Source organism: Raphanus sativus, chromosome 6 (assembly GCF_000801105.2).
Source record: "Raphanus sativus cultivar WK10039 chromosome 6, ASM80110v3, whole genome shotgun sequence".
NCBI classification, from domain to species: domain Eukaryota; kingdom Viridiplantae; phylum Streptophyta; class Magnoliopsida; order Brassicales; family Brassicaceae; genus Raphanus; species Raphanus sativus.
Genome location: NC_079516.1, coordinates 37,252,647 through 37,265,072, shown reverse-complemented (window position 1 = coordinate 37,265,072; position 12,426 = coordinate 37,252,647). Strand labels below are relative to the sequence as shown.

At 40.1% G+C, this 12,426-nt stretch overlaps 1 protein-coding gene, 1 long non-coding RNA gene and 1 pseudogene across 8 annotated transcripts; 1 reads left to right on the top strand and 2 right to left on the bottom strand.

The window, feature by feature from the left end:
* Positions 1 to 216: 216 nt before the first annotated feature.
* On the bottom strand, positions 217 to 2,779 carry LOC108809546 (probable fucosyltransferase 8; annotated as a pseudogene).
* A 691-nt stretch (positions 2,780 to 3,470) lies between these two features.
* Positions 3,471 to 5,382, bottom strand: LOC108808974 (fucosyltransferase 6). The gene is made up of 2 exons (XM_018581083.2): positions 5,133 to 5,382; positions 3,471 to 5,038 (listed from the first exon to the last, which is right to left on the bottom strand). Exons 1-2 carry the CDS (start codon positions 5,299 to 5,301, stop codon positions 3,594 to 3,596), a joined length of 1,614 nt encoding a protein of 537 aa, XP_018436585.1. The 5' UTR covers positions 5,302 to 5,382; the 3' UTR covers positions 3,471 to 3,593.
* Positions 5,383 to 6,572: 1,190 nt separating this feature from the next.
* LOC108810135 (uncharacterized) lies at positions 6,573 to 8,352 on the top strand. Of its 7 annotated transcripts, XR_001942974.2 has the most exons (5): positions 6,580 to 6,852; positions 6,993 to 7,050; positions 7,325 to 7,432; positions 7,558 to 7,640; positions 7,775 to 8,352. It is a non-coding gene; the product is annotated as an uncharacterized LOC108810135 (long non-coding RNA). The 7 variants fall into 7 exon arrangements; XR_008935418.1 differs by having other exon boundaries at positions 6,573 to 6,852; positions 7,325 to 7,860; positions 7,954 to 8,352; XR_008935417.1 differs by having other exon boundaries at positions 6,576 to 6,852; positions 7,325 to 7,640.
* The last annotated feature ends 4,074 nt before the right edge of the window (positions 8,353 to 12,426 follow it).

Genomic DNA, 12,426 nt, shown 5'->3' with positions numbered 1-12,426 from the left:
AAAACTGTTGGTGTATATCATCTAATTGAAATGGACTATCATTAAATTTGTGATTTTTCATATACTTAGTGCATGTATGTTGGTGTATATCTAACTAAAATGGAATATCACTAAATTTGTGATTTTTTGCATAGATTTTAGTGTATAAATGTTGGTGTATATCTAACTGAAATAAAATATTATTAAATTTGTGTTTTTTCATACATTTAGTGCTTAATGCATCCATTACAATTAGTAACGATTTTATCATTGACCAAAAAAGAGTAACGTTATTTTATCATTAGACACGTTTTATCACTAATAAATTTTAGGGTGAGAAGTTTCGTACGTTTTCTTCTGATTCTCGAACTTCTTTATATAACATAACTCTGGTCATGTTGAGTAGACAAAGACCTCTCTTCTCAAACTCAACATTGAAGATAATGTCGGCCACGAGTGTAGTTTTTCCGACAGTAGACTTGGGAGAGGTTTTTGATCAGAACCTGAATCAGAAACTCCGTGAAGCCAACCAGAGATGGGGATGCTACAGGGTGATAAACCATGGAGTTTCTTAGTCTCTCATGTCTGACATGAAGAAGACTATTATGGATCTCTTTGAGCTTCCAGACGAGGTGAAAGTGCGTAACACTCACTGATGTGCAACTATGGAGTGGTTACACGGGTTAAAGCGAAATCAATCCTTATAATGAAGCATCGGGTCTCTACGACCAGCTCGAGGCTTATGTGGAACAAAGGTTTTCCCTTTTTCTTGTTTTTTTTGGTTGGTCTCAAAAGGGTATGGGAACATTGAGTTCTGTGGACTGCAGCTCTCCTTGGCCTCCCACGGAGAGACTAGTCTGTGGGCTACATCTTTGCCTCTTGGTATGTCCGAGATATCCCAGTTCAATTAAAAGAACATTGAGTTATATGTTGATATTTTGTAGGGAGATTATAGTGAAGTATGCTGAAGCTATTCGTGGGCTTGCAAAAGATCTATTAAGGAGACTAGCAAGAGTTATGGTTTGGCTGATACTACCAACTTCTTCAAATCTTTGGCCAAGCGAGTTCCCGTATACACAAGTATCATATCAAAGCCGAGGCAGTTGGGAATCCTGGTGTGAATCTACACACAGATTGGGGGTTCTTGACGATACTTCAAGATGATGAAAGCGTTGGTGGACTTGAAGCCATGGACCCTTCTTCAGGAAGATGTTTCCTGAGTTGGTTCCAGTCTTACCTTTGCAGCCATAAACAGGAGGGACATGGAAACACGGCTCCATCGAAATGGCACGACCACAAGGTGGATCAGGAGCTGTGTGGTTTACAGGTTCGTAGAGTATCCATGACTTTAATCCGCCGATACCTTGAGCTACGTATCCGAACGTAGACGAAGCGCTGATCACAACTTTATCCGTCATACTCAAGAGAAACATCTCAGCAAGGGCCTTTTGGTTGTGCAGCTTCTTGTCACTCTGCTGATATGCTTCTTCGCTTGGCTGGTGAACTACAACTACCTCTCCTGTCGAAGTCGGATGCTCCCAATACATACTCTTGATATTCTTAGAGCATCCAGAAGTCAGAGAAGTGACTTGGACAGCTTTGAGTTTAGAGGGTTTCTCTGTTGTGGTGACTTGAGAGCCTTGAGTATCTACTTCTGATAACAGTTTCTCTCTTTGCGTACAGTCTACAATCTGATCCATCACATGCTTGATGGGACTTGTTCCCTCTCCTAGAAATCTTACTTGGATCCCAAGTATCTCGTCTGCTCTTCGTAAGTAAGCAGTGTAGGACCTTGTGACCATACCCCAGACTTGGTTTGTAGGGTGGAGAAGGTACCGACTCAAATGGTGGAAGACAGTATCTTTATGTGGGAACAGCTTGATGAGTTTGGTCTGAAAGCTAGGGATCAACCAAAGAGATGGAACAAAGTACTGATTTGATTTAACAACCAGCCAAGGCACTTTCCCTATGATCATTTGGTTATCTTCACAGAAGAACATCTTATCATGATCCGCATAATCATGAATAAGATAAAGGCATAGGTAGGAAGAGATGCTTTCTGTTGTAGCCCATTTAATGGTATGATTCTTCAACATTGTTCCATAACAATGTGAACCTTCTTTGTTGAAGCTATCTAACTGATACGTCAACGGAAAATCCAGAGGGAGTAACCAGGAAGTACCTGAAAAGGCTCACAGAAGAGATGGATTATGTCCGTGCGTTGGTCAAGAAGAAGGATTCTCTCAGTCAAGATAGCATAGAGGAACAGAGAAGAAAGAGTAAGTATTCTGTTTCCAAGTCCATAAACAGCAATCCACACAATGTATCTGCATTCACCAACGGAACTACTCAGACTCTGAACATGACCAAGATTCTTTGTTGCTTCCTTGTAAGCCTTTGTACCTAGAAACAAGATATTGAGAAGGCTTGTGAGGTGATGGCTTGCGATACAAGGAAGAATGGTACCTACTCAAGCAAGATTCTTCATCAAAATCTGCACTAAAAAAACCTCCTAGCAGTTTGTCCCTTGGTCTTCTTGAATCCTTTGGACCTATACAAGAAAAGTCAAAGAAACATTCTTGATTTAACAAAATCAAAAAGATTGAGTTTACCGTTTTCAAGAGGCTGATGGTTGAAGGTGAATAATGATAGTAACATCAGTGACGAAAGTAGTAAGCAAGTGACAACTGTTGTCAGCTTCATCTTCGGTTCTAGAGCTCAGAAACATGGCCAGAGATCTGAAATAGGTCATAATTAGTTTCAGTTGTTATTACAATACTAATTCTAATTTTGGTAGAAGAATCTTGTACTTCTTATAGTAGATGAAGTGTGTATTGTTCTGTCACTGTAGGTGACGGTGAAGCTTCCTGTCTCTTTGTTGGTACAATCACAATCTCATCTTTTTGACCTACCTTTTTAATGATGGAAGGGACCGGCTTCTACCACTAAACTTGAACCACAAGGGTCTTATCCACCACAGTTGATAAGTGAGCATTTTTTTTAGAATATTTACTAAACCTTCAACTTGTTACTTATTTAGGCAAGAATCCTCATTAAAAATTCAACATTTTTCAAAAAACGGAGGAGTTGGTTTTAATAATTTTTCTCTTCTTTTCCCTGAACCTCAAATAATTTGAACTATAATTTTGAGATATATGTTGATAAAGAAATTTGTTTATCTTTCTTTTTGTTGAGAAAGATTGAAAATTCTCGAAGATAATATATATATATATATACAAGATTAATTTTTAAAAGATGTTTACAAAATTTCATTCATTATTAATTCACATAGTTTTTTTGGGGGTTTTCCCATTCCCTTATAATTAAATTTTATATATACCTGTCATAAATCTTCCATAATTTTCTATTAACAATTTATTTACTATTAAAAAATAAATTCAGCACCATTTTATCAGTTATCACAAAACATCTGGTTCTATGTATAATAATGTGTTTCTATTCCAAAAAAAATATTTATACAGAAGATACAATTTCTGTAAAATCTTCTATTAAACATTTAAATGGTTATTAATAGACAAGAATCAAAAGATAGATAATACTGATCCTCTGTTTCAGTAACTCAAATAATCAAATGAAATAAGCTAAAGGAGCTACTACAACTCATCAAACAGCTTGAGTCCATCATTATCACGATCCTCACAATGTTTTACAAACGGAAGAACCTTCCCCGAGTCAGTTCCCCAATCAGCATCACATCCATGAGAAGGAGAAGTAAGATGACAAGGCTCAATCGAAGTAGAACGAACACACGGCGGATCAGGAACTGAGGCATCCCTTGGCTGATATAGTAACCATGGCTTTAACCCTCCAAGACTATGAGCAATGTATCCAAAAGTAGACCTTGCGCTCGTGACAACTTTATCAGTTAAACTCAGAAGATACATCTCTGTTAGCGCCTTTTGATCGTGTATCTTCTTGTCTGTTTGTTGATACCTTTCTCCACTTGGCTGATAAACTTTGATTATCTCTCCTGTTGAACTAGGTTGCTTCGAAAACATTTTCTTGAGGCGGTCAGAGTACTCTGGATACAGAGATGTGACAAGAACAGCTTTAACTTTCTGACTTTGAGTCACGTTCACTTCTTGTGCAGCAGCTGCTTGAGGTAATAGCTTCTCCCTTTGTGTACAGGACAAGACCTGGTCCATGACGTTTTGTAAGAATCCCTCGCCGCCGCTGAAAACACGTATTTGAATCCCGAGTCTCTCGTCAGCTCCAGCTAAGTGAGCCTTGTAGTAACTTGTGATCATACCCCAAACTTCATTCGTCGGGTGGTAAAGATACTTAGCCAAGAGATGAAACACACCTTCTTTCTGCGGGAACATCTTCACCAGTTCGGTTTGGAAACTTGGATTAAACCATAGAGATGGAACAAAGTAGACATTGGCTTTGACAATCAACCAAGGGACTTTGTTGATCAATGTTTGATCCTTGGGACAGAAGAACATCTTGTCTTCGTCCCTTGAATCGTGTAGGATATGAAGATACAGATGTGGCGGGGTCGAGTTCGCGCTGATGGCATGTTTATTCAACATTGTTCCGTAACAACGAGAGTATCCCTTATTGTATCCATCGATCTTCCTTATCAGCGGAAAGTCACGAGGGAGTAACCATGATGTAACTGGAAACGGCTCGCAGAAGAGATCATTAATGTCTTTGCTTTGATCAACGAGAACAACTCTATCCGTCAAGAGCGCGTAGAGGAAGACGGATGCAAGAGTTAGTATTCTGTTTCCAAGACCGTAAACCGCGACCCACACAATGTATTTGCATTCACCAACGGTTTTGTTTGCGTAATTCTTGTCATCATGAACAAGATTCTTTGTTGCTTCCTTGTATGCTGTTGTCCCTGGACCGCAACGCTTGTGGAGCTTCTCATAGCTTCTTAGCTTAGAGATTAGGTATTCAGAAGGCTTGTATGGAGAAGGCTTGCGGTACAAGGATGATTTATAGTACCTACTCACGCAAGAACGCTCATCGAAATCTGCTGTTAATAGCCCTCCTAACAACTTATCCTGAGGTGCTTTGGAATTTTTTGAACCTATTAATCACAAGAAAAAAAAATGAAAATATTAAAGCTAAATATAAGTTCAAGAAAAACATATTCAAAAGATTAATGGTTTTCTTGTGTGTACCGTTGATTGTAGCGTAAAGAAGTTGGTCGTTGAAGTCGAAGTTGTTTGAGGATGATAGTATGAATACAGAACCAATGAGTACGCTGGTAAAGATGAATGTTATCATAAACTTCATCTTCAGCCCCAGAGTCTTGAGAACATCGCTGGAGATCTGAAACAGCTGATACATGTTGACTTTACTTTGATCAGTTATGGTCAGAGATGCTTCAAAAGGTAATATATATATATGACGCCAGAAAAAAAAGGTAATATATATATCTAACGTCTACAACTCTTATTAGTGATCCAAAGTGGACGAAGCACGATATTTATTAATAATAGTTGAATATTCTAATGTGTCATTGTTATGTTGTGCCCATCAACGAACCCCGAACGTGACTCAAGTTTTGTTTAGTGTATATATAAGTCTATATTCGATCTATAGAATCATCAACTTGTATTATGGATTTAACAAACAAGGAAATGGCCAATGAAAGAGCTGATTTGAATAATCAACAAGAGCTGTAATTTAATTCAAAAACTTGGAATCTATACAATACATCACATGTCATGTATTATTTTGATCTTGATCTTTTCTGTAATCATGAATTATTGTTGAATTGACAAATCATATTCATTTACTTATTCAACTAATAATAATCTTTGGCTAAAATGCAAGTTCGCGTTGTTGACTAAGAATATAAAAAGTAAACAAATTTAATAGGCCAAAACGAGTTTCCTAGGATGGCCTAACTTGAGCCTTCATATCAATTCAATGGACCATAGTTTTTCTTAATGCTTTCACCATTTGACAACTTGTATTTGAAAAGAGATCCCTATTATAAAATATGACTTTTATATAGTATTTCTAGAGAAATCTTAGCGCAACTACCACATATAAATTTTAAAAACTTTATTATACTTCTACTTTTTATTTGTTACATGTACCATGCAAAACTTAAGTAGATTTCGTTCTCTGGAAACAGACTACTCCTACCACTACTACTCCTAAGTTTCAAAAAAAAAAAACTACTCCTAATAAATAAATAAATAATAAACGACTTTGGTAGTAAATAAAAAAATAATAATAAACGACCTTCAGCAGAGTCGTTGCTCGTTACTTTTTTTTTCTTTTTCACTGGTATGTATTAAACAAGGTATAATTTACAGAAAATCTAAAGTAGTCAGTTTATTGCTATTGTTGCCACTGGGCCTTTAATAACTATGCCCAAAGTTAATAGATACAGTCTAGCCCTTCACTCCACTTAACCAATCGAAATCAACAATTAAACCAGCCTCAAAACGAAGGTTGTCACCTAATGGCTAATAGATTATCACCTTTGAAAAGTTAAATCCACACAGTAATAAAGCAAGATTCTCTCCTGGTATTGACACATCAGATTTTTAGAGACATGAGAGATAGACATGTCAATAAATGAAAAAAGTTGAAGATCCAATGAAAATATTTTGTTTCTCCATGTCATTCATACACGTCATTCACATTGTTTTTGTTCTAAACGTTTCCACTTTCTTAATTTTACCGTTCACGGACGATGCTCAAAGACGAAGCATCAAAGGGAGTATTGTCGTCGGCGGCTGATTCCGATGATCGATCCCACCCTGATTCGTAGCTCTAGCTCTGGCCCAGCTTCTACTTCATCTGTCTCTTCCTCAGGTGTCTGTAGAGGCCTCCGCGACAATACCGAGACGGGAAACATTTGAGCCGGCGGCACTGCTACAGGTTTAACTATGGGTTTACCGTTACATGGACCTGATCTGGTGCATGTATCCCAGAAACTCTTTTATTGTTTCCTTATTTTCATATGTGTATCAGTGTATGGTTTGTGTTTTCTTTGATGCCAAAATATCCCAAATGTACAGGTACGGTTGGGGATATGGTTATGGTCTTACGTTAGAGAAGAGATCTTCTCATGGAAGGGTAATTTAACTATTTGTATCAATAATTAAAGTGTTTTATAGTACTATCGTTCATATAGAGTTTAGTAATATTCTGCTGATAAGTTTTGGTCTTTATCTTAGAGATTTAATTTGTGTTCGCTTACAGAAAGTAACCATCGATTCTTTCACCAAAGAAATTTTTTAATCATATGCATCCCAATTCCCAAGGGGTTCCACTCAGAGGAATGGGGGTATCAAAGCAGATTACTCTCTTGGTTCTGCTGGCCATAATTTTTGTGGCTTACATTTTGCAGAAGTGGAATGGAAAGCATATCTAAGGGATTCTCAGAGGAGAGTTTAAGCAGTGGAAAATTACTCTTGGAACGTGTGATCCATCACCTATGATGGCTAATCAGTTTTATGTAAGTCGTATGACCTTAGTGGAATTGAAATCTATGTTTATTGAATCCCAGACTTGTTAGTTCCATTGATAGTATTTTACTTCCAAAGTGTAGCCTTTTATACTTCCATTGTGTTACTCTTTGAGGATCTTGCAACAGAGGATCATATCTTCCAATTATACCATCGAAAGCTTAAGGCCAGGCTCAAGTCTTTTCCAAAGCGTTGCAGGTAAGATTAAATTTGGTCATTTTCACCATCATGCATATATCACATTCATATTTTACTATTGAAATGAATCTCTTCTGGCATAGTAATATATCAGAATGATAATCAGTGTATTGTGTTATCAATCTTTGGCCTAGAAAACATGAATCTCTAAACAGATTGCAGAAGAGAAGTTGCAGATATTGATTTAAAGTTCCGGAGTTTGGTAGCAATTGGCTTGTTGGTTAGTTCTCAAATCACTAAGTTCTTCCGTTCAAGAACAATATGTATATATGCTTGTTGGTTACAGATTTTTTTCCAATACAAATGCTTGAAGGCCTCGTGAAGAATATAGCAAATTAGCAATAGGCTTTTAGGTGGAAGTTGGTGCTGATATCGATTTTGTGATTTGCCAACTTTAGAAGGACACTTGTGACACCGCCAATATTAGGATTGTTTTGAATGTAAATTTTATTCAATTTTATTACTCGACTAAATTTTCTAACAGAACATCATATTTTTACCAATCAAAATTTGCACAAAAAGTATTAATAAAATTAAATTTAAACAAATAACTATTACCAAACAGAATAAAACTTAATAAATCCCCACAATAATAAGGCTAGGTTCTCTCAAGTTGTTGACACATCAGACTTTTAGAGTGTTGAGAAATGGACATGTCATTAACTGAAAAAAACATTGAAAACCAGTTATAACATTTAGTTTGTCCATGTCATTGCCACTGTGTTCAACTCTTCTTCTTCATTCATTACGGTCTTCGACTTTTCCGAGGTTTACGAAAGAAAAAGTAAAATCAAATGAGTTTCTTCTCTCTCTCTATGTTTCACAGCTACTGCAACAGATCAGTCTTCATTGCTGCAAAGTCTCCTCCTCACGCCATAACAAAAACAAATAAAGAAATGTTGTTGGGTTCGGTCATGCCTTTTGTCAAGTATCATGCTTATTGTCACCGATACCTTCTTCTTCTTCTTCTTCTTCTTCTTCTTCCACCTCGCCACAATTTCATTTCCTTAGATGTAGAAACGGACACCTCTTCTTCCTCCTCCTCCTCTTCCAATGTGTTTGAACCCATTGAGAAACCCATCTTTGAGCTCATAAGCGACGCGATTGATTCAATATAGAAAGAGACCGACTTGGTTGTGATTACGGACACAGATTCAACCGATTCGGGTCGGTTCCGGGTTGACCCGGTTCATGAAACCGAAGAATCCACCGTGAGCGATGCAGTAGTATCTCCACCACCGAAGAAAAAGCTCCAAGAATGTAATCGAACAGATGGGTCTCCGTCTCTCCTTGGTCCACTGCTCAAAGCAATCGGCTTTCAATTCAATTTGATGACCAGCCTCGTAAAGTCTCCTCCTTTCGATCCCTTCACCACGTTCAAGCTCGCCAGACGATTCTTACTGACGCAAGTTTCCGTCTTTAGTGAAATTTTATTTCGAACTCTTAAGCTGAGTGGGTTTAAAGATGTAAGTGCAAAGATGACACAAACAATAGTAATGCAGAAGGTAAATCAGAGAGACAAAATACACAAGCACACACCAATAGCTTTATTAGAATCGCCTTGTAAACCCTATTACAAGTTCTGCTTAATCAGCTTTACACGTCTAGTGTTACACCCTAACACACGTCACTGAACAATTCCCAAGCTACCCGCTTATGTCTCTCCACCGTCAAGTACTTCAGCCCCTGCTTCAGCACGACCCAGAACACTTCCAAGCGCTTCTCTCTCTCTATAAGATCAGCCTCTGTGTCTCTGTCTCTCTACAGACGACCCATAGCTATCTTATATAGTTCTCCACGTTCCCGAAACCCTAGTCTCCAAGGAACCACAATATGGACATCTTCCATATCAATAAGTGCAACTTTCCTTTTCTTGGAAAGCACTTATTCCTCTTCCTTTAAGTCATAAACTTGCTCCCCAAGTTTATTCCTCTTTGCCTTTTCTTCAAGATACTCCCTTGCTCTCCAAGTCTACACGACTCCAGCTCAGCATCTCGACTTCACATGGTCTTCACCACTCACTACGACGTCTGCTTCAGCAACTACATCAGCGACTACTTCAGGGCGGACATCTTTACATCAACAATCTCCCCTTTTTAGCTTTGTGTACGTTCCCCACCTGGAAACTTCCACGCCAATTGTGCTTTTCTCCCCCACGAGATGTGCACCACAACATGCTTTTCTCCCCCATGAGACAAGCATCATCTACTTCAAGACGTCCATCACTATGCTCTTTTCCCCCATGAGATATGCACTCCTTGGACCAGAACGTCACCATTCTCCCCCTGCTTGATCGCATACTAAGCTAAAACAGATGCTTAGATGTCAAGTCTTACAGACAAACTCGTCTGTTACTCCATGCGTAATCATGATACAGCCTCTGCTGCAGCGGAATAGATTACACTTACTGCATCACGATCTGACGCACCTGTCGAGCTACCTCTCGACCCACTTCTGTTGAGGACCAGGCTTCCTTCATGCGTCGTCTCCTTGACCATGAGCCTCTTCTCAACCACCCCGAGTGCCCTCTGCACTCGTTGCTATAGCCTTGGAGTGATTTCGCTATCACCCTCCTGAAGATCCTCTCGCATCACTTCCTGATGCACTTCGATCTCCTTCCCCTTTGTGCTACTGACAACTCCGTGTCCTATCTCCACACTTGATGCTTCTTGATCAACCTCAAGATAACTCCTACCAGAGCTGCATCCTTCTCCTGTTGTCTCATCCTTGATCTCATCAAGTAAGCCACTCTTGGCTAACAACACCTCTTCAACCCTCTTGGGTTTAGTGAACGTCTTGTTCACCCTCTTGGTCATGTTTCTGCTCTTCTCACGAGCAAAACACTCCACCTTCTTGTGTCCAACCTTACCACAGAACTAGCAGCACATCCGATGTTGCTTCTTCTTTGGCCTGACACAGTTACTGATGCACCGATCAGTCTCCTTCCTCGTACCAGCTGCACACCCATGCTTCAGAACCCCCTGTCTGACCTTCATGTTGCTGCACTGATGTATCACTTTCGGCTTGTTACTCACAGCCACGCGCTGTAGAACTTCCTGCCGCACTTCTTGTCGTACGTCCCGATGCACATCCTGACAAGCTTCTTTGGCTCCACTTTTTGATGTGCTCCCATGCACGAAATGTGACAGCCCCTTCTGTACTTCCTTAGTACCCTCAGCTCCTCGATATCCCAGACCCCAGTTCACCTTGGCTGGTTGTCCCATCGAGAGTATCTTATCCAACTCCTTGGATCCACTATTGAGCATCCTGATCTGTTTGCGATTCTCAGCCAAATCACGTTTCAGCATCCTTGCTCTATCTCGTTCCCCAACGACAACTTCCCTCAACTCGCTCACCTTCTGCTCAAGAGACTCATTCTTCTCATTCACAGCAGCAAGTTCTTCACGAAGTTCTTCAAGCAGCTCGTTCTGCTTCAGAACCATATCCTCCAATCTCAGATTCTGATCCTTGACCCTCAACCACTTGTTAAGCAGCACGTGATACTCCTCATCATCTGTACTGAGATCTGAACCAGAGGATTCACTAGATCCCTCCTTGCGTGCACCAAATGCAACAAGGTTCACCTTTCCATCTTCTTCAGACTCTGACTCATCAGACGACTGCAATGGACTACCTTTACCCTTCCTTGAGTTTGGACATTCACGCCGTGTGTGTCCAACACCTCTACACTCAGAGCACTTGAGCTCTCTTCGTTGTACCAACGGACAGTTAGCCCTTATATGACCAACTCCTTCACACTCGTAGCACTTGAGACCTTCTCTTCTTCTGCTACTGTCACGATCACCTCCCTGGCGACCAACCTGATTTCTCCCACCTGAGAAATTCATCCTCTTGCCAAAATTCCTAGCCAACATGCCCACGGCATCTTCAAGCTCCTGAATTTTCTCTGCTTCCTTGTCAACTACAAGGGCTATACTCCCTAGCGTACCTCCTGATGTAGACACCGAGCCACTGCCTGTCTCCATCTCTTCCGCCTTCAGCATACCCACAACCTTGTCAAACTTGAGCTCATCCGTGTTTGCAGTCATATTTAGGACCGCCTTCTGAGCTCCAAACCTTGCTGGAAGACAGCGTAACAACTTCTTCACCAGCTTCTTCTCCTTGTACTTCTTTCCAAGTACACATGCTTCATGCGCCATAGCACTGAGTTTGGCACTGAAGCTCGCCACCGTATCTGCATCTGACCACTTCAGATTCTCAAACTGCGACCCAAGATGATCCAGACGTGTCCTCTTGACACTGTCATCTCCTTCAAACGAATTCAGCAGGATCTCCCACGCCTCTTTAGCTGAAGTACTCCCCTGAATCAGCTGGAACTGCTCTACTTCAACAGCTCTGAAAATCGTCGAAAGCGCCTTTGCATTAAATTTTGATGCATTGCGCTCTGCCTCTGACCAATCCTCCTTTGGCTTAGGCTTCTTCCCATCTGCTGTGACTATGGTGGGCTCCTCCCAACCAGTCTCCACAGCTGTCCACGCATCTTCATTGATTCCTCGAATCAACTGCTTCATGCGAGCCTTCCAATGACCATACTGGTCCGCTTTCAACACGATTGCCTTCTGCACAGAAATAACCGTGTCCATCTTCACCTCTAGGATCACACCAGTAACTTAGGTGACCCGCTCTGATACCACTTGTAAGTGCAAAGATGACACAAACAATAGTAATGCAGAAGGTAAATCAGAGAGAAAAAATACACAAGCACACACCAATAGCTTTATTAGAATCGCCTTGTAAACCCTATTACAAGTTCTGCTTAATCAGC